Source organism: Lepidochelys olivacea, assembly GCF_965140295.1.
Source record: "Lepidochelys olivacea isolate rLepOli2 genome assembly, chromosome: 24".
Classification (NCBI taxonomy): Eukaryota; Metazoa; Chordata; order Testudines; family Cheloniidae; genus Lepidochelys; species Lepidochelys olivacea.
Genome location: NC_140434.1, coordinates 7,205,358 through 7,225,917, shown reverse-complemented (window position 1 = coordinate 7,225,917; position 20,560 = coordinate 7,205,358). Strand labels below are relative to the sequence as shown.

At 56.4% G+C, this 20,560-nt stretch overlaps 1 protein-coding gene across 1 annotated transcript; it reads right to left on the bottom strand.

Moving 5' to 3' along the window:
• Positions 1 to 213: 213 nt before the first annotated feature.
• Positions 214 to 17,546, bottom strand: ECM1 (extracellular matrix protein 1). Its single transcript, XM_084613777.1, has 7 exons — positions 17,378 to 17,546; positions 8,634 to 8,717; positions 7,566 to 7,909; positions 6,398 to 6,811; positions 5,482 to 5,702; positions 3,152 to 3,239; positions 214 to 1,576 (listed from the first exon to the last, which is right to left on the bottom strand). The coding sequence occupies exons 1-7, from the start codon at positions 17,436 to 17,438 to the stop codon at positions 1,391 to 1,393; spliced, it is 1,398 nt and encodes a 465-aa protein (XP_084469903.1). The 5' UTR covers positions 17,439 to 17,546; the 3' UTR covers positions 214 to 1,390.
• Positions 17,547 to 20,560: the final 3,014 nt, after the last annotated feature.

Here is a 20,560-nt window from a genome sequence, read left to right as displayed (position 1 = left end):
AGGCCCACAGCAGGGTGGGGGTGTCTCTCGTGTAGCAGATTCACCTATAAGGCCCCTGCCCCATTGTGCAAAACTACCCAGGAAAATTTCAAGGAGCAGACAGCTCAGGCAGGTCCAGGTGCGAGCCTTGCCCCTGCCATCAAGTACACGACAGGGGCTAGAGAAGAGCAGGAATCCCAAGGGTGGCTGGGAACAGACGGGAGAGAGTCCAGGTTGTTCATCAAAAAGGTTTATTAGGAATCTCCCTAGAGCCTTTGGCAGAGAAGAGCTGATACAGTCTCCGGGCTAAGGTACAAACACAGATTGCAAGTGCAAGGGGACACAACAGAGCCACCAGAAGCAGGAGATCAGGATCCCGCTGCCCTGCGTACCCCCAAAGCCAGCTCGGGCGCTAGCGGAGAATGCTGAACAGGGCCCCCCACTGCACAGAGTGGGGGGGTGAAGGGATCCCCCCAGTGCTGCAAATTGGATAAAGGGCAAAGGGACTCTCCCAGCTACGCTGGCCCTGGGGCAGAGGCCACAGGGCCAGCTGCCCACAGGAGAAGCAGGTCAGGTGTTTAGTCCCCTCTGTCGCTCCCCAACTCCCTGCTTCTCGCCCAGCTTGGTTTGCACAAAACCCCAACCCCAGGCTCTTCCAGGAGACCGACCGGCTGGTTCATGCTGAATCCACATAAACTGAAGCTCCCCTTGGGCGCCCTGCTTGGAATCAGCTCCCAGGACCCCAGAGCGCAGATTCCAGCCAGGGCTGGAGCCTGCTGCTTTGTATCATGCACCGAGAGAGCCGCCAGCCAGCCGCCCGGATGGCTGCATCTCGCCGCCCAAAAGCTCCAAGCCGGCCAGTAGGGGGCACTGGCTGTTAGGTGCAGCCAAACCCACCCACTCAGCTCCCATCTCAAACCCTCCTTGCTCTCCCGTTTCCATGAAGGAATCAACCCACGTTAAGTGCCTTTTGCATACGTGTTGCAGAAGAGAGGGCCACAGGTTGCAGCCGGGTGGAGGCGTGGCGGGGGGGTCAGGCAGGATACAGGGCTGGGGGGATGGGACGCAAGAACCTGGGCTCATCTGTTGCTGCCACCCCCAGGGATGGGGATTGGAGCACGGACAAGGAAGCTTCGGGCTGGCTGCCTCGAGATCAGAGAAACACAGCTGGAGCCAGGGCCCGGGGGATCGGCGTTAAAACGCAATCCAGAAGGGAGCCAAGCTCTGGCGGAATCCCTCCAGCATCTCGTCACCGAGACTGGGGCTCACATTCTTAGAGAGCGAAGGCCAGGACAGCAACGTCCAGCTGCCACCTAGCTCGGAATTGGAAACAGCTGGGGGGAGCATGGGGGAGAAGGGGGCTCAATGATACACGAGAGCGCGAGGGAGACAGTTCTGATTCTCTCTCCTTTTACGCCGCTGGACTCGGCTCACTGGGGACCTGCCCCGGGACCATGCTGGCCAGGAAGATGCTGTCCAGGTAGTTGGCATTGAAGCAGTAGGTTCTGTCCTCCTCCTCCTCCTGGGAGCAGCATTGATCCTTGTCCTTCCAGGAGTCCTTCTGGGTGGTGCACAGGGCGGCGATGGAACGGGCTTTCTGGGGAGAGCAGCGTGCAGAGGTGGTTAGAGCCGAGGCCTGGGACATGCGGCGAGTCAGTCACCCAAGGGCACGAGGGGTCAGGACTCCTGGGTTCTACTTCCAATGGCACCAGTGTCTCACTGCATGACCTTGAACAAGCCATCTCTCTTCTCTGTGCCTCAGTTTCCTGCCTCTGTACTATGGGGATAAACTCCGCCCACCCTCCCGTTATGGGCATGTCCTGAGCTCTGAAACACCAATCTCCCTGCACCCCCACACAAAGGGAGCATTCGCAGCACGTTACACCCCTTTCCCCACCCCACCCCGTCCCAAAATAACCCAAGCAGTGGTTCATCTTTGCACAGTAAAGCCCCCAGCTATTTAGTGCACAGGGCGGCTCCCCTCCAACCTCCCCCTTTCCCCAGCCAGCCAGAGCCCATTTTCAAACCCCTGTGACAGAGGAAACCAAAGCTCTGATCCCAGAAACTTGGGGGCCCGAGCGCTGTGCAGAAATGGGGGAGGCCTGGGTTTCACAGCCAGATGTTATGATCAGAAGAGAAGGTGCGGCTCCTGCCAAGCCCAGGCGAGTCCAAGGGAAAGTGGTACCACCCTGCTACGACCTTAACACCTGGATCTAGCGCGCGGGGGGGCCCGGGGGCCCGGCCAGGGGCACTGGCAGGAGGTACAGGCCACCGGGTTACATGAGGTCACCCAGATCTCCAGCTTCTCCTGCTTCACTGCAGCGATTCATGCACTGCCCCTGGGCTGCCAGATCTCTTGCGGGGGCCGGGGGAAGAAGGTGCTTTTTAAGCCAACCTGAACCAAACCAATGCCGGTCCAGACCCGGCTGCCCTCACTCCAGTGTAGGGGCAGAGTTTGGTTTAGCAGCAATGACATTGGCAGCCCTCGGGGTAACGAGCCACTGAGACAGGAGGGTTTCCCACCCAGAGCACAAACCACGCAAAGCCTTGGGGTCCGTCTACACCTAAACCGCTACAGCGGCGGCTCTGGACGCCGAGAGGCTGTAACTAACCCAGCTCCCGGAGAGGTGGTCGACCCGGCACCATCTGCACCAGGTTGAGGTCAGCCCAGCTCTGGCTGTTGTTGGGGTGGGTTTTCACACCCCACGAAGACGCCAACATGAGCAGCCCTCAGCTGGTCTGAGCTGTCCTTGACCTCGGTGGAGCTCTGACTTGCGACGAGACACGTCTCCCATTACGAACCCTGCTTCTAGCTGAGGTCCTTGCCTGGCTTCCAGCACCCAGGTATCTGAGCACCTCTGGGTATTTACCCTGCCAGTCCCGTCGGGAGGCAGGACCTCACCACTACCCGTACTGTAGAGATGAGGCTCAGAGAGTAAAGTGACATGCCCAAGGTCACGCAGGGAGTCTGGCAATGCAGGAATTGAACCCCGGGTCTTGGGAGTCACAGAGAAGCTGCACTGCCCACTGCACCATCCTCCTTCCTCTCTCCGCCCAGGGCAGCCATGCCAGAAGGCCTGGGATACATGGTTCCTCAGCCTTTTAATCACCACGTTCTGTGTCTACAGCAGGGTCTATTTGATACCCACAGCCCCCCCTCCCTTGCACTCACCTCTTTCTCTGCACACTGGGTCCTCTCCTCACCCTTTAGGCTGCAGCAAGGCTCTGTCATGTTCTGAATCAAGTCTGGGATTGGTTTCCTAGTAACAGGAAGAGAGTGGTTTTTACCCATGGCTGGAGCTCAAGGCTTGGGCTAATCAGCAGCCTGTTTGGCTAGTACTGGAATATACCCAGCATCATGCTTTAGAGGGCGCTGTGCTGCCAGGGGTGCCCCCTTTTGGTGGAGACATGAAAATAAGACCCTGATCTTTCGCAGTCACGGAGAATCCAGCTGGGATGCTGACCCCAGCACCGCATTTAAATTCTAACTCGCTGAATTATGTCCTGCCTCCCTAAATTCTCCAGGTGGAGTCAATCGGATGCTGCATTCTTATGCACTTCCTGTTGTAAACCGCAGCATCACGTTGCTGTGCGCTGTTAAACAGCTGCCGCCGTCCTCCCCAGAGGTCGCTGCATTTGGGCGGCGGGTGCGTGAACCCAGCATACACAGCCTGTAAAGCGCCTGGTTTGATTTCAGTGACGCTCCACAAGCTTCAATTTTAACCCTTCTGAAGATCTGGCCTGGAAAGTTTAAGTGATTTGCCTAAGGTCGCAGAGGGACGCCTGGGCAGAGACCAGAATAGATTCTCCATCACACTGCACTTGTCATGTACACCCCTGCCAAGCGAATGCAAAGTCGTTGTAACATGCTACCAAACCAGATCAGCATTTTACACTGGTGTAAATGCAACGGAGAGTCATGTCCCAGGTCTCTCGGCTCCCTGGCCTGGGCCTTGCTCACCAAATCACTGCTGTTCCATAGAGCCACCTGGCTTGGACAGGAAGTGGGATCTTCCTGGCCTGTTTCCTCATCAGAACGTTCAGTTGAGTCAATGGGGTCAAATTCCCACCTGGTGTAAATGGGCAGCGCTGACCTACATCAGCTGGAGGTCTGGCCCGTTCCTTGGACACGGGGCAAAGACCCTGCACCAGTGATAATCAGGTTCCTCCAGACGGGGCCAGGACAGACCCTGGGCTCTGTCCCTGCAGACAGCACTCCAGGCAAAACCCCACTGTCAGCAACTCCCCTCGCACGAGGAAAATCCCACCGTGAGGCTCGCACCAAAGCCTTGAGCATGCGGTGGGGAGCGTAGGGTGAGAGGTGCTGGATGGGAATCTACTCTGGCTAAATAGTGAATGCCTGGCCCGCTCGCCTGGAGCAAAGTTGGATTGAAAACGAGCCACCTGTAATTAGAGCAAACTGTGGCTGGAAAAAGAAAAGGAGGACTTGTGGCACCTTAGAGACTAACCAATTTATTTGAGCATGAGCTTTCGTGAGCTACAGCTCACTTCATCGGATGCATGCCGTGGAAACTGCAGCAGACTTTATTTATACACAGAGAATATGAAAAAATACCTCCTCCCACCCCACTGTCCTGCTGGTAATAGCTTATCTAAAGTGATCATCAGGTGGGCCATTTCCAGCACAAATCCAGGTTTTCTCACCCTCCACCCCCCCACACAAATTCACTCTCCTGCTGGTGATAGCCCATCCAAAGTGACAACTCTTTACACAATGTGCATGATAATAAAGTTGGGCCATTTCCTGCACAAATCCAGGTTCTCTCACCCCCTCACCCCCCTCCCAAAAACCACACACACAAACTCACTATCCTGCTGGTAATAGCTCATCCAAAGTGACCATTCTCCCTACAATGTGCATAATTAAGGTGGCCCATGGGGGCCCCCCTGCACTCCCACTGGCGATTTGCACCTCTCATCATAGCCAGAAGGTGGCGCTGCAGCCTCGCCAATCCAACTGTTAACCCAGGGATTAACCCTCTGCTTTCCCACCACCTGGATTAACTCTCCGGCCCAAGAGCCGGGACATGGGCAGGGCAGCTTGGATGATCTAATTCTCTCCGGGTTTGCCTCCTTCCCGGGCCCCTTTATCTTTCTATAGGCCACTGCCCTGCCGTGCTCGGGCATTACAGGTGGCAACAGTCACAGCAAGCCTACCTGACGGGTCTAGTGGGTTGAGCAGGGGGCTGGGAGCCAGGACTCCTGGGTTCTATTCCCAGTGCTAGGAGGGAGTGGGGTCTAGTGGGTCGAGCAGGGGACTGGGAGTCAGGACTCCTGGGTTCTGTTCCTGGCGCTCGGAAGGGAGTGTGGGGATTAGGAGTTCAGGACAACTCCTGGGTTCTCTGCTCTGCTGCTGGTTCCGTTTGTGAGCTTGGGCAAGTCTCTTGTTTTTCAGTGTCCCCCTTTTCCAGTGTGGGAAGCTAATTCCCCGGGAGGCTCGGTCAATGTCTGCGGGTCCCTGGCCGAGCAGGTCAGACTCACTGTTTGGTGAAGAGCTTCATTTCCCCGCACAGCATGTCCAGGAGCTCTGGGGTCACCTCTCCCAGGCTGACAGCCTGGATCTCCTTGTCGTAGGCCGGGTTTGGGGCCTGGCTGGAGAAACAGCTAAACCTGGCCTTGCCTTCAGTCTGTTTGCAGCACTCGTGGGGTGTGGTCTTCATGGACAGCTCCTGCTTGCAGAACAGAGCCAGGGCCTTCTCCCACTAGAGAGAGGGAGAGAAGCCATGTACAGAGGGAATGGGGCCACAATTCTGCTAGTACCAGAGGATGGGCTAAGGCTCTGCAGCGTGGGACACAGGACGCCTGGGTTCTAGTCCCAGCTCTGCCGCTGCCCTGATGGGTCAGTTTGGGCAAGTCACTTTGCCAGCCGGGGCTCGGATAATAACCCTGCCTATGTCTAGCCATAGGCTGAACTCTTTGGGGCAGGGACTGTCTCCGTGGCTGGGCAGCACCGTGGGGCCCTGCGCTCAAGTCGGGGCCCTCCAGGTGCGACTGAAAGCTCCCGAATATTCCCGGTGCCTGGAAAGCTCCGGGGATCCCGTTTGTTTAGCGCCTGATCTGTACCCAGCACAGAGAGACAGCTGGGGAGGGGACACAGCCAGCCTGCCCCCCCAGTCCTTCCTGCTGCTGCCAGAACAGAAATGAGCCAGGCAGAGCCCCCTCTGGCCGAGCCCTGGGCTTTACATGGAAATAGGGCCCGGGGGGAGGGAGAGAACATAATGTAACAAACCCCATTGCCCCCCCGGGACAGAACACAGACCGACAGTGCCAGGGAGGCTGGGCCTGGGAAAACTCCCCCCGCCCCCCCCCCGGCCAATGGCCCCTTGGGATTGGCTCCTCCTGCCCCACTCCCTTGGGCTTGTCCCCCGCAGCCCCGTGCCGAGCCCCGCCGCCTCACCGCAAGGTGAGCACAGTTGACGTTCTCATTCTTGCAGCACTTCCTGAAGTCGCTCTCCATGCGGGTGGTGGTGCGGGCCTGGCGCTGGAGCCAGCTGTAGCCCGTGGTGGGGACGGCGCCGGGCACGTGGACGGGCCGGAACTTGCGCAGCCTGCAGATGTTCCTGATGTTGCTGGAGGTGGGCTCGCCGGGCGGGAAGGAGACCTCAGGCAGCCTGGGCCCCAGCCCGGCGCCGGGCTGGGCGGGCAGGCTCGGGGGGGGTGCGGCCCTGGCGTCGGTAGGCACGTAGCTGGGGTTCGGGGCCTCGCTGGCGAAGCACAGCTCCCGGTCGGCGCCCGCCCGCTTGCAGCAATGGTAGTGCTTGGTCTTCACAGCGAACTCGTGGTCGCAGAACTGCTCCAGGGCTTCCTTCCACTGTGGGAGGGAGGGAGGGAGGGAGTCAGTGGGACATCCCGGCGGGGGCCCAGAGCCCCTCCCATCCACCCCAGAAACAGTCCCGGCTCGGGGCGACCGCACTTGGCCCTCCAGCTGGCCAGCTTACCCTCCATCAGCAGCGGGCGGCTGCTGGGCTGGGTTTGCCGGGCCTCTGTCCGACTCACAGCCAACACAATTGGCCCCTGGCCGGCAGCCGCAGCCCAGAGGGCGAGGGCTGAATGGAACCTGGAGACGGCGCTCCCCTGGCATAGCGAGAGGGGTCCCCCGCCAGGGAATGCCGCAGTGCCCGTGCTGTGCCCGCCCTGGGGACCCAGGCCCGGCTCTCCAGGCCCTATCGCCAGCCCCGTGAGTAGCTGTAGGTCTCCCAGTTGGGGAGACCCATCCACTCGGGATGGCTGGGACCATTTTCTGAGCCATCCCGAAGCCTCTCCCCTGACAGCATCCTTCCTTGAGAGAGGGGCAGCGCGGCCTCGTGATTAGGGCAACAGGCCGGGACTTAGGAGAGCTGGGTTTAGTTGCTGGCTCTGCCACTGACTCCGGCCATGTCACTCCCACCCGTGCCTCAGTTTCCCCTCCTGCCCTTTGTCTCTTTGGCCTGCGGGGCAGGGACCGTTTCTCCCAGGTGTATGGACGTACTGCCCCCCCCCCGCCTCCCCGTAGCTCAGCCGGGTGCTGCTGTAACACAGCGGCTCCGCGGGGCAGCTCGAGCCAAGAGCCTAGTGCAGGGACTCACCGCGCTCTCCATGCAGCTCAGACGCTCAGGCCGAGGGCAGCACCGCTCCCGGCTGGCCTCCAGGAGGTTGAGGGCATCACCTTGGCGCTTGAGGTGGGAGAACCCTGTCTGGGGCAGGTTCGTGGGCCCGTACGATGCCTTCTTCCTCCCCTCCAGGCAGATGTTGTCAATGTTGCTGGCACTGGGGCGGCCCGGTGGGAAGTCGTCCAGGTTGTGACCCCAGGGCTGGACCTGGCAGGAGGGGCTGTCGCCGCAGGTGGTGACATCAGGGCCTTCGGCTTTAGCATGCAGCACATCCGCCCCAGCCCAAGGCGCTCCACGGACCAGGAAGGGGGCAATGGGCCCTAGGGCAGAGGGAGAGCAAGTTCACAAGCCTGCAATCAGGGCAAGGCCCCACCCGGTCCCCCCAGGGGTCTCGTCAGCCTGTCCCATTCCCGGTTCACGTTGGGAGGAAGCAAACACGAGGCTGCAGCTTTGCTCTCCCCAGCTAAACTAGGACGGGAGACCACCCTCCAGGAAGCGGTCGTCTGAGGCCACCCTGGGCTCCTGGCCAAATCCGTCAGCCTCCCTAAATCCCTGGCCGACAGCTGCTGAGCTCCACCCCAGAGGGGTGCACATCAGTGGGGGTGGCCGGGAGCTCAGGTGCGCTCTGTGGTGGGAGGTTGGTATGGCTCTGGCCCAGTCACATTGGGATGCTGCTCCCGGCTCAGGCCCCAAAGAAGCGTTCGCTCATCGCAGGCCTGGCTGGTGCTAGACGGAGCCAGGACTGGACCTAAACTGGATCCACTGCCCCTAATGAAGCAGGGGAGCGAGCCCACGGAGCAGGGAAGTGTGGCCAGATTCCAGCCCCTTTGGACAGAGCCAGGGCCCCAGGTTATCGGGATGGGGGGGGGGGGAGCATTTGGCATGGCCTGGATGCTCTTCCCCCACTATCTCTCTCACCCGCAGGTTTGCACAGTGCTTGCTCCTTCCCCCTGGGATTCCTCAGCCAAGGCCGGTGTCACCCAGTGGAACCCGCCCCACAGGGCGGGAGGAGTTAGAAGGGCCAGCACCCTCCTCCTGACTCACTTTGCTCCAAGTCCAACAGCTCCGGGATCACTTCGCTCTGGTCCAGGTCCTCGGCTGTTGCGAAGGGCACCTCCTCTTGGCCATCTGGGAGAGGAACAACAAAGGATGCGGTGAGCAGCTGGACCCAGCGCCACCATGCTAGCCCCGAGCGGCCAAGGAGATCAGGTGTCTGGCTCAGAAACCACAAGATCTAATGGGGCGGGGGGTTCCCTTTCTTGGCGGTCTGGGGCCAGAGCCCTCAGGGGTCCTGCTCTGCAACTTTTCTCTGTGCCTCAAAAGCTAGAAGCTGAGTAAGAGTCACCCCTTGCTCTTATACAGCCTTTTCCTCAGTAGGGCCCAGAGCGCTTCACAGCCTTTACTGTATTTATCCTCACAATGGCCCCGCAAAGCAGGGCAGGGCTGTCACCCCCATTGTACAGCTGGGGAAACTGAGGTGCAGAGGCTAAGGTCACACAAGGGGTCTGTGGCAGAGTAAGGAACTGACCCGGGGTTTCCCACGTTCTAGCGAGTGCCCTGGGCCATACAAAAACGCTAACTGAAATCCCCTGACTCCGGGAGCTCGGGCTTTGAGAAAATCTCCAGCTCTCGGAAGATGCCAGCCCTGCGACACTGAGGTCCCCTCATCAGCATTTTGCACCGAGGCCAGGAGGTGCCAGCCAAGTTGATTGTCCCTTTTGGCTGTAAAGCTTGACCACTGGGGTCATGTTTTCCTGCCTCTCTCCCAACCACCAGGGTTAGAAACTTTCTTATTAAAAAAAAAAAAAAAAAAGCAGAGACTCTCCCATAATCCCAGGACTCCAGGAATTGGGGCTTTATGGAAAACACCAACGATGGTGACATTTGCAATGAAACTGCCAGAACTGGCAACTAGGGTGACCAGACGTCCCCATATTAATGGGACCGTCCCCAATCATATTAGGGGCTTTATCTCAGATACACAACTATACACCCCCGCTGCCCAGAAACAAAGTGTCCCAATTTTTCACACTTGCTATCTGGTCACCCTACGGACAGGACCCGGGAGACCTCAGAGTGAGTGATGGTGTGACGCCAGCCTTCCCCCAACCCCAGCTCTGGGCCCATCCCCACTTAAATGCTGTTAATCCCCATTCCTGGAAAAGCGGCTGGTAATCAGCATAGTCAGACAGAGGATGAGGAGATAACCCAGCTATGGGAAACCTTAACCAGGTCTGCATTAGTCACAGGTTAATCCACCCGCTCACCCTGAGCAGCGAGCACAGGCTAGGATAGCAGGGGGCTGCGGGTAGGGACTGAGGACGAGCGGCAGGGCGGTGTGTGGGGAGCCCAGGGCGGGGACAGCAGGGGGCTGCGGGTCGGGATTGAGGGGCACCGGCAGAGCTGGGGGATGGGGGGAGCCCAGGGCAGGGACAGCAGGGGGCTGCGGGTAGGGACTGAGGACCAGCGGCAGGGCGGTGTGTGGGGAGCCCAGGGTGGGGACAGCAGGGGGCTGCGGGTCGGGATTGAGGGGCACCGGCAGAGCTGGGGGGAGCCCAGGGCAGGGACAGCAGGGGGCTGCGGGTCCGGATTGAGGGGCACCGGCAGAGCTGGGGGATGGGGGGAGCCCAGGGCAGGGACAGCAGGGGGCTGCGGGTCGGGATTGAGGGGCACCGGCAGAGCTGGGGGATGTGGGGAGCCCAGGGCTGGGCTAGCTGGGGCTGCGGGTCGGGATTGAGGGGCACCAGCAGGGGAAGGAGAAGCAAAGGGCAGGACTGCGCCGAGCGTACAGTCAGAAGTGACCATCCAGGCATCCCACCTGACTTCCCGTGTAACACAGGGCAGCACATTTCACCCTGCAACCCCTCGCCTGCGCCAGCGACTCCAACTCAACTAAACATTTCCATCCCCAGGAGAGTAACCTGCCGTGCGCCGCAGGCGGAGAACAGGAGAGCCCGAGGGCACGCCAATGGCCCAGGCAGCACCCGAAAAACAGCAAAGTCAGCAGAAAATTCAATTTGGAAATGCTGTTGCAGTGCCTCATGGGATTTGCGGTCTGGGCGCTGAATGCCCTCTTCCTCCTCCGTGGGCCAGGTCCCCAGCCAGACTACCCCTTCCGTGGCCGGGGGTGGGGGACGACACGGGACTCCCAGGATGCATCATGGGTGGCTCAGCATGGCTGCACTGTGGTGCATCCTGGGAGATGTAGTCCAGCTGGGAGTAGGTGATGGATGCACCAAAACTACAACTCCCATGAGGCACCAGGGCACCATTTTCAAATCAAAATTTTTGCAGCTTTGCACCAAAAAGTCGAGATTTTCTGTGGGGAAACAAGCCCATTTTCCAGCCAGCTCTAAGAGTCCACGAAAGCCAACAGCAAAACTCCTATCGACTGCAAAAGGAGCAGGGTCTGGCCCTAAATCCATGAGAGAATCCCTCCTGTGCAGCAGTTTTCAGTCCCCTGAAGCCTCAGCTACTAACCTCTGACAGAGGGAACTGGTTCTGATCCTGGGAGGCAAACCCCTTTGTTCCTCTACAGAGGCCTCCCTCACTCAACCGCTCACATATTTTCACTCAATTAATAACAGAGCAGAACTATAGCTAGTGGGAGCCAAAAGGCTGCTGGCCGCGTTGCCCAATGGGTAAATGGCCTAACAACCTAGAGAGCTGGGCTCTAGATTCCCGGCCCTGTCACGCCCCTGCTGCGTGGGTGCATCAAACTGTAGGAACCCAGGGCTGGAAGAGACCTTGCGAAAGCGTCAAGTCCAACCCACTGCATTGAGGCAGGACTGAGATTTTAGTCAAGTCATGTGCTTGCTCTGTTCTGCCCCTCACCAGTCATTTACTTAGATTATAACTTATCACTCTGGGTCTGTGCAGCGCCCCGAGGGCCCTAATCTCTCTTGGGGCCTATAGGTGCTACTGTAATAACGGATCCAAGCATGCCCGTCTCTGCAAACAAACTGGTCCAACCTGCTTTGCCTTACTATCCCCGCCCTCCCCCTGGGGATCGCATGATGCTCTGCACTTAGACAGCGATTATCTCCCATTCCCTGAGCAAATATTACCTAACCCACCAGAAACAGTGAGTATCTTCCCGGTACATGGGTGGGGGAAACTGAAAGCTGGCACCTCACTAGAGCTGACTGGGGCTTTGGATGGATTCCTCCATGGCCATGCCCCTTCCCTAAGGGTGAAGTATCCTGCATGCACCCTGACTCCTGAGTCATCCCATTGAGCTCAGTGATGTAAGGAACCCGGTGAGATTCCTTGCATGAGTAAAGTTAAGCGTGGGCATAAGGGTTTGTACAATGACCTCCGTGTCAGCCGTGACTAGGGACTGAACCAGGCCCTGCCAGAGAGCTGCATGTTTTTAAATCCAAGATGGTGCAGAGATCAGAAAGCAATGAGAGCGTGTCAATATAGCAAACAGATACACTGATCCAAATCTAGACTTGCCTTTCTGCCAGATGCTTTAGTCAAATGCAAGTAACTGGGATCAATACAGGGGTAACTGGATGAAATTCTCTGGTGGGTGTTATCCAGGAGGTCATACTAGATGATCACAATGGTACCTTCTGGCCTTGGAATCTAGGAATTTTCTGAATTTAGGTCCAGTCTTGCAGGCTACACTGACACAAAACACTCACAGTCCAAGGGCACAGGACCAGAGCCTGAGATAACAGATACAAGAAAATCAGCAAGGCCGGCAGTTTTCAACCTTTTTTCATTTGCGGACCCCTAAAAAATGTCAAATGCAGGAGCAGCCCCCTTTGGAAAAGTTCAACATGGTCTGCAGGCCGCCAGGGGTCCTCGGAGGACAGACTGAAAACCACTGAACTAGGCAAAAAGAAAAGGAGGACTTGTGGCACCTGAGACTAACAAATTTATTTGAGCATAAGCTTTCGTGAGCTACAGTTCACTTCATCGGAAAGTACCCGATGAAGTGGGCTGTAGCTCACAAAAGCTCATGCTCAAATAAATTTGTTAGTCTCTAAGGTGCCACAAGTCCTCCTGCTCTTTTTGCGAATACAGACGAACACGGCTGCTACTCTGAAACCTGAACTAGGCAAAAGACCCTGCCAGGATTTTTCCAAAAGCAAAAATGCCAAAAGGCCTGTTGTGTAAGAAATCATTACTGAATACAAAGCTTTGGGGTGTGTCATCGTTAGGGCCCCAAAGCCAAACCACAATTAACAAGATGGAATCTCCTATTGACACAAGAAGATATGGCAACCACTAATGGCAGATAAACATTTTAGAGACCGTCTGAACCGGAGACTGCGAACAGAGCTGAGCTATGCTGCGTGGAGGGGGGAGATTGACATGGGGGAGTCGGGGATATTCACAGCAGGTAGTGATGGGAAAAGCTTTGTGGTGAGAGCACTGGATGGGGACTCAGGAGACCTGGATTCTTGGCTCTGCCACCAGCTGTCCATGTGGCCGTGAGCGAGTCATGTGATTGCTGTATGCCTCAGTTTCTCCTTATTAGGAAGGAAGTGTGGCATAGCGGATAGAGCATTGGGCTAGGATTCAAGAGACCTACAATCTATCCTGGCTCTGCTACTGACCTACTGGGTGACCCTGGGCAAGCCACTTCCCCTCCCCGTGCCTCAGTTTCTACCCTGTAAGCTGGGGTGATGACACTGACCTCCTTTGTAAAGCACTTTGAGATCTGCTGATGAGAAATGTCATGTAAGAGCAAAGCATTAATATTATCACCTGTAAAATCGACAGAATAACCCTGGCTTTCTCCCACCCTTTGTCTAGGTAGACTGTGAGCCCAGCAGGGCAGGGACTGTCTCTGTGTGTGTCTGTGAAGCACCCGACACAAGGGGCCCTGAGCTCAGCTACTGTAACCTTGTTAGCGTAGTGACACATGCAGGATTGATTCTCTGTTCTAGTCTCCGGGGCTCAGTCCCATCCATTCTAAAATGACCCAAGCACTGGGGCTCCCGCAGCCGGAGACCTCTCTACTCGGAAGGGTCTCCTGCTACTCAGACTGAATTTTATCCTATTGCTTCCATTTCTTACCCACACACATGCTGAGATGCCCCCCAGATGCCCTCCGGCCAAGGCCCTCATGCAGGTAACCCGTCCCTTTGGAACCGCTCATGACCACGAGGTATGAGACTTTCCTGGGGGGAGGGGAGGGGGGAGGAATTAAACCCCACTTGCTGATTCCAAAGTAATGATTCTACCGAGGTGAACAGATGCCGCAATGATGGGCACCAGACAAGAACCTAGAGAAATGGGTACGTATAGTGTACAGCTGCCTAAAGTATGCCTGGAAGCTATGGACTTAGTTACTAGTTGGTTTGGGGCAGAACACGGGCGACATGGGAACCACCATGCCAGTTCAGACCCATGGTGCATCCAGCCCTGGATCATGTCCCTGGCAGCGGCCAATAACAGCTACCACAATGCATAGGCCCAGCTGTGCCATGCTGCATACACAGAGCAGGGGGCTGCCTTCCTGACCCCAGCAGTGATCATTTTATACCCCGAAGCACAAGATTTTTTTTTTTAGTTACCCATAGTTTAGCACTTTGGGATCTGTTGGGATTGACAGGGCACTCAACTATGGACTAGCAATTACCTCTCTTCTAACTGTTACTGTAGCCAGAGTCAGGACTCCTTGGTTCTATTCCCAGGTCTGTCACTGACTCGCTGCGTGACCCTGGGAGAGTCACTTCCCTACTCCGTGCCTCAGTTTCCCCATCTGTAACATGGGGGACAATGATCCTGACTTATTTATTTGTAGCACCTAAGCACGCCAGTCATGGACCCGGGCTTCATTATTATGTTAGGAGCTGTACACAGAACCACCTGGGGAACATTCAATGCATGTTTCATAAGGCCCTGTCTCTTCCTGGGTACCTGTACAGCACCTAACGCATTGGGGCCTCCACACACCAATGATAGGAGAGCTAGCCAGGTTCCTTTGCCTTTGCCATGCCCTGCCTTTGGCTGTTGCTGGGCCGCCTTGATTTCCCTGTGCTCAGTTTGTCCAGCTGGGGGTTATTTGCACTTAGACTTTCGGGAGACTGCAACAAGCCAGCCCAGCCAGGAGAAATTTATTTAAGAAATTCCTGAGATGGGATCAGGAAGCACGGGAAGGTTGTGGAGCTGCTACCTGAGATAAGGAGCGGAGAGATACTTAGCAGGTGATAATGCAAACCGCAGAATGAGAGGGGGGAACCCAGGCCCTGGGCTGGGGCATTCAGGTCACAATTTCAATGACATGGGGGCCAGCCACGTGGGACTGTCCTTCAGTCAGGAGAGGGAGGGAGGGTGGGCTCAAGTCTTGGACTTAGGAAACCAGCATTCCATTCCCTGCTCTTACACAGACTCCCTGTCTGACCCTGGGCAAGTCACTTAGTTGCTCTGTGCCTCAGTTTCCCCACCTGTTCAATAGGGATAATAGCCCAGTGCTACCCCACAGGGGCACATGAGGATAAATCCATTAAAGACTGTGTTGTGCTCAGTGATGGGGCCAGATAAGTATCTAAGAGAGAGAGACCAGCGTGGCAAAAACAGGACTAGACGCCAAAGGCATGGAGTGGAATTTACAATAGCCCCTGAATGAGTTATGTGCCTAACTCCCCTTGACTATCAAAGGGAGTAGGGCACCAAAGCAGGGTACTTTCACAAATCTTACTAGGCTCCCACCTGCATCTTTAGGCACTTAAATAACTTTGTCAATCTCCAAGCGAGCCAAAGCACCTCAATAAACTGCTGTGTTTGCACAGGAGCTCGGCCAAACAGGGTCACAACAGGAGCAGCCAGGAAGCTGGCTGGCACGACCCGTCCCTGCCGGGGCGTTAAGCTTGTCAGCACCGGGGACTCTGGGTCACCAGCATAGCCCTTTTACCCCCCCTAAATGTCTCCTCGGGACACTTGCCTGTGAACCTCGGGTGAACCTGGCTCTTTTTCCTAGCTGCGTGCCAAGGGCTCGGCAGATCTCTTCAAACCCGCCAAAGGACGGGTTGGAAAAACCACTAAACTCTTATTTAGCCTGAGCAAACAGAGAACCCTTCTGCTTCTTACTCCGGGAGGGGATGCTGGTGGCGCGGCCCTTCCTGATCCCAGCCGGGGGGCGTTCCTTGGAGACATACCCGCGCCAGCTCTGATCCAACTGGTCTGCTAACCACAGAGCGTTGCCGTGGTGCCGGGGGGCTCGTGCCCCATGCGCCACCCCCTCTGAGACGCCTGGCACCTGCTGCCGCGGACATGCCCTCTTGTTAGCGTGGCGGCTCGCGGGTCTCCGGCTCAGCGCATTGCCTTAGCCTCTCCCACCCGCTCTGGGACCTGGACCCCTGCTCAGGAGCCCGCCGACCCTGCTCCAGATTCAAAACCTGCCCAGCTCCGGATACGGATTCCCAGGCCACTGGGATCACCAGAGAGCTGATAAAGCTTTGCTAGAAGATAGGAGTCGGTTAGCAGCGATGCGGGGCAGAATTTCCCTGGGCTTAACTTTTCAGGAGCAGCTCCTGGCGTCTGACTGGAGCTGCCAAAAAGTGGGGAGCAGCCTTGCAGCGTGCGTCTCAGAAAACCTGACCCATGGGGGGCGGGGAGGGTTGTCTCGTTTTGGGAGCCCCCAAATCTTGTCACTTTTGTTGCCCCCTCTGCCTCCAGACTTGCTAAAAGGGCATCCCAGGCCGAGGGGGCCTCTGCTGACCCCTCCGCACATCCTGGTCTGGTTGGAGACAAGGCTGTCCGTCTGGTGTTGCTAGGAACATGGAAAGGGGACCAGCCTCACCAGGACCCCCATGCTCCTGCCTGGCGTGGGGCTCCCGGCCTCCCCGTGGGCCCGTAGGGTTGGTTGCCCTGGAATAACAAGCACAAGATTCCTCTGCCTTGCTCTGCACCTGAGTTTCCAGGAAGGGGACCGAGAGGCTGGTGACTAACCACAGAGCAAGTGTCCCAGCAGGGCAAACTTCCCGTCCTACATGTGCCTGGCTCTGTCCTGGAGGGACCCCGTCGCCATGGAGCAGGGGGACGCTCATCCTCCAGGGCCCAGTCAGAGCTGGCATTTCTGCTGAGGGTTGGTTTAAACTGTCTCAGGAACTGGGCTGAGACCCACCAAATGGCAACAGACATTCAATCCCTACCAGCCTGGGCTGGATTCAAACAGGAGACCTCAGCGTAGAGCCTCCCCCGCAGCCAGGCATTCGCCCCCCCATCAGACTATTATCTCTAAAGGCACGGCCGGGACTGGCTGTTCCCTAGTTTTCTGCGCTACAGTCCCTTTCAGGAAGAGTCTGTCCTAGCCAAACGCAGGCGAAAGATTGGTAACTGGGAGACACCCCCCTTCCCCGAGTCAGCAGCTCGGGAACTAAACAAGTGGACAGGAAATTGGAAGCATATGGCGTGGCTGTTAGGAACTGGGGAGTGCGGGGGATCTCTCCCTAAAGCAGAGGCGGTTACCTTAGAGATCCCACATGCCTCCTTTGCAATATGGTTATTATATCTGCCACCTTGAGCCCCATTGTGCCCAGGCCTGAGAGCTCACAGTCTGTCTAAAGAAGACAGAAAGGCTGGCAGAGGGAAACAGGGGCTCTGTGATTTACCTGAGACGAGGACCAGAATCCATGTCTCCCCACTGCCGTGCTCTAGCCCCCCAACCATGCTTGGAGAACGACTCCAGAGCGGTGTGATCTGGTTCTTCACCCAGCCAGCACCATGATCCCCACAAGAAACAAATGGAGCCGGGCAGGGTGTGAATAAAACGGCACCAAGCCGTTCCCACGTGAACCCAGGGCAAGTCTCCTGCTCCCAGCACTCACCTTGCGGAGCCGCTCTGGCCAGGCACAGCAAAGGGACGAGCAGGAACATGGGAGGCCTCATCGCGAAGAGCCTGCAAGATCAAGGTGGCTCGGGACACGTCCCTCTCAGCGCTGGTGATTTTTGTGCCTGAGGTTTCCCCGTGGAGCCTTTAATATACTGTCAGGCCAAGAGAGTTGAGTGAAGCTGAGTCATGGGCTTGACGTCAGCAGCCACGCCCTGCAGTGTACACAGCTTCCTAAATCACTAAGAAAATATCCCAAAACAGAATGAGTTTTCCGCCCGAGATAATCTTACAAGGCAACAAGCAGCCAATCTTCCCATATGGAAAGAGCAGAAGCCTAAATGACTGACGCGCTTCATCTCCCATCTCTGCGTGTGTCATGCTTAGCTCATATGTGATCCCCACTATCAAACGTGTTCCAGCACACCGGCATGCAAACTCCATGGGTGTTTGTACCACACAGCCTTGCATAACTTAGCTTGGAAGGAGTTGGGGGTTTTTTGTTTGTTTTTTACGGTAAATGTCGGTAAAGATCGATTTTGCCGCACACAGACACACCCACGTTTCCATGGATAACGATCGATAGGCAACATAAGAAAACTGCGGTTTGCGAATGTACCCGTCAAAGCTCAGCGGTTTCCATTTTTGCATTAGGCTCCTTACAAAGGGGCCAGCGGATGAACGGTAGAGACAGGTACGATGGGTGGATTTAAGGGTATTGACTTGAACCGTTTTGCCGGGGGCTGCTGGCAAGCTCTGTGAACAGTTTATAAAGCTTCCACTTTTTGAAGCGCAACACCGACTGTCGCCCCCATAAATGTCCTGCAACTGTGAAAATTTAAAGTGATCAAAACCTAAAAGAAAAGGGTTAAAAATGAATCTTGAGAGTAGCTGTTGAAATTATTAAAAAAAAACACATTTGAATTCTGCCAAGCCTCATGATCCTCATTCCTGAGACAGCGTCACCCTTTCTGTGCATTACGATACCACCTGCCAGCCCCAGTGACGGCCCCAGGACCCCATGGTGCGAGGTGCTGGACAGACACAGAACAAAACGACAGTCCCATGACCCCAAAGAGTTTACAATCTTCAACTGAGGCCTCTTCATAGAGTTCATGGCCATTAGATCATCTGGTCTGACTCCTGCACAGCAGAAGCCAGAGAGCTCCCCCAACCCACCCTGTACTGAGCCCAGTCACTCGTGTTTTATCCAAACATCCCTTCCACAAAGGCACCCAAGGGTGGATTGGAATTTATAGGAAGAGGCAGGGCCTTAGGAAAGAGGAGTTAAATGAGCCCCTTGGGTTTCTGCGTTTGTTCAGTGCCTGGCACAGTAGTGGGTCCTGGGCCATGACCAAGGCTCTGACGGGGCTACCACAAGACAAATAAAGACCATCATTCCCCATTATACTGGTGGGGAAACTGAGGCACAGAGCAGTGGCAGAGCTGGGAACAGAGCCCAGGACTCCTGAATCTCAGTTCAGTGCTCTAGCCCCAAGACTTTTCCAATCACTAACTGTCTGGGACACCTGGTGGGTGGGGGGCCTTTGCTCCGCCCCCGCCCCCCCATTTGAGAGGGCCCCCAAACCAAGTGGAGTTGTGACCTGGTAATCTCTGTCATGGAGGGGCAGCCGAGCCAAACCTAAGTGTGGCTGTGACCCTCCCCGTGCCAGGTCATAACAGCCAGAGCAGGGAGCCAGGCCCAGTTCCCCAGGACAAGAGCTGCTGCTGCAGGGTGAGTGTGGAGCAGGTTTGCCCTGCAACCCCCCCGCCCCCGGCCTCCCTTCTTCTCTGTCTGCCTCCAGCTTCTCCGGTATCCTCTCTAAGTGCACAGCACGGGAATGCACGGCAGCAATCGGGTACTACAGTGCCTAGTGGATTTACAAAGTGCCCAACTCCCTTTTGATAGTCTAAGGGAGTTAGGCACCCAACTGAGGGGTGTTTGCAAATTCTGTGAGGTGTCTAAATACTTTAGTCCTCCTTTTGCCGTGATGACCGCTCTCCCTCTCAGATACTTATCTGGCCCCACTCGCTGCAGTGTCAGAGCACTCAGTCTTTAATGGATTTAGCCTCACCACCCCCTGTGGGGCAGGGCTATTATCCCCATGGTTCGGGTGAGGAAACTGAGGCACGGAGCATCTAAAGGACTTGCTCAGGGTCACACATGGAGACTGTGGCAAAGCAGGGAATGACCTTCAGAGACCAGGGTTCCAAGGCTAGCACCCTAACCACTGCCCTCCCATCCCCATGCACCGGGTGCTGCGGTCCCAGCACCCTGACCAAAGTCAGTGGGAGCTAGCGGTGCTCAGCACCTCAGACAATCTGGCCCCTTTAACAGGTCTCAAACTAGCCTCTAATGTCATGGAAATCACGACCTGACTGCTCCAGGTCAGGGGCCAGATTCCCTCCTCTTCGTCTGCGGTTTGCATTATCACCTGCTAAATATCTCTGTATGCCTTATCTCAGGCAGCAGCCCCACAACCTTCCTGTGCTTCCTGCTCCCACCTCAGGAATTTCATAAATAAATTGATTCCGGCTGGACTGGCTCCTCGCAGTCTCCCGAAAGTCTAAATGCAAATAACCCCCAGCTGGATGAAGTGAGCGTAGAGAAATCAAGGCGGCCCAGCAATAGACAAAGGCTCCAGCATTGCTGGCCTGCAGGGCATGGCGAAGGGAAAGGAATCCGGCTGCCCCTCCCATGATTCACGTTGGGAGGCCCCAATGTGCCAGGAGCTGTACATCCACCCACGAAGAGACAGGGCCTTACGAAACACACACTGAACGGTCCCCGGGTCGTTCTGTGTCTGTAACAGTGGCTAGCACAATAATAGAGCTCTGGTCCATGACTGCAGCTGTTAGACACAAAGATCATCACCCTCCATGTTACAGGTGAGGAAGCTGAGGCACAGAACAGTGAAGAGACTCTTTCACAGTCACTCAGTAAGTTGGTGGCTGAGCCAGGAATAGAACCCAAGTCCCCAGTCCAAGCTCTAACCCCAAGCCTTTTCCCACCACTAACTCCTCAAAATATCCCAGACTCCTCTCTGTCAATTGCTTCTTCACACCAAGTACAGCTCAGCCTCGTTTATAATGGTTTCCCTGTTTAACAGTTGGGGGAAATTGAGACACAGAGCAGCTTGGTGACAGCAAGTAGGTGGCGGATCCAGAAGTTCAGACTTAC

Coding starts and splice junctions, on each gene's coding strand:
- ECM1 (XM_084613777.1), bottom strand. CDS start 17,438: ATGAGGCCTCCCATGTTCCTGCTCGTCCCTTTGCTGTGCCTGGCCAGA. Junction 8,718..17,377: donor GGCCAGAGCGGCTCCGCAAG/GTGAGTGCTGGG, acceptor TTCCTCTCCCAG/ATGGCCAAGAGGAGGTGCCC. Junction 5,703..6,397: donor TCAACTGTGCTCACCTTGCG/GTGAGGCGGCGG, acceptor CCCTCTCTCTAG/TGGGAGAAGGCCCTGGCTCT.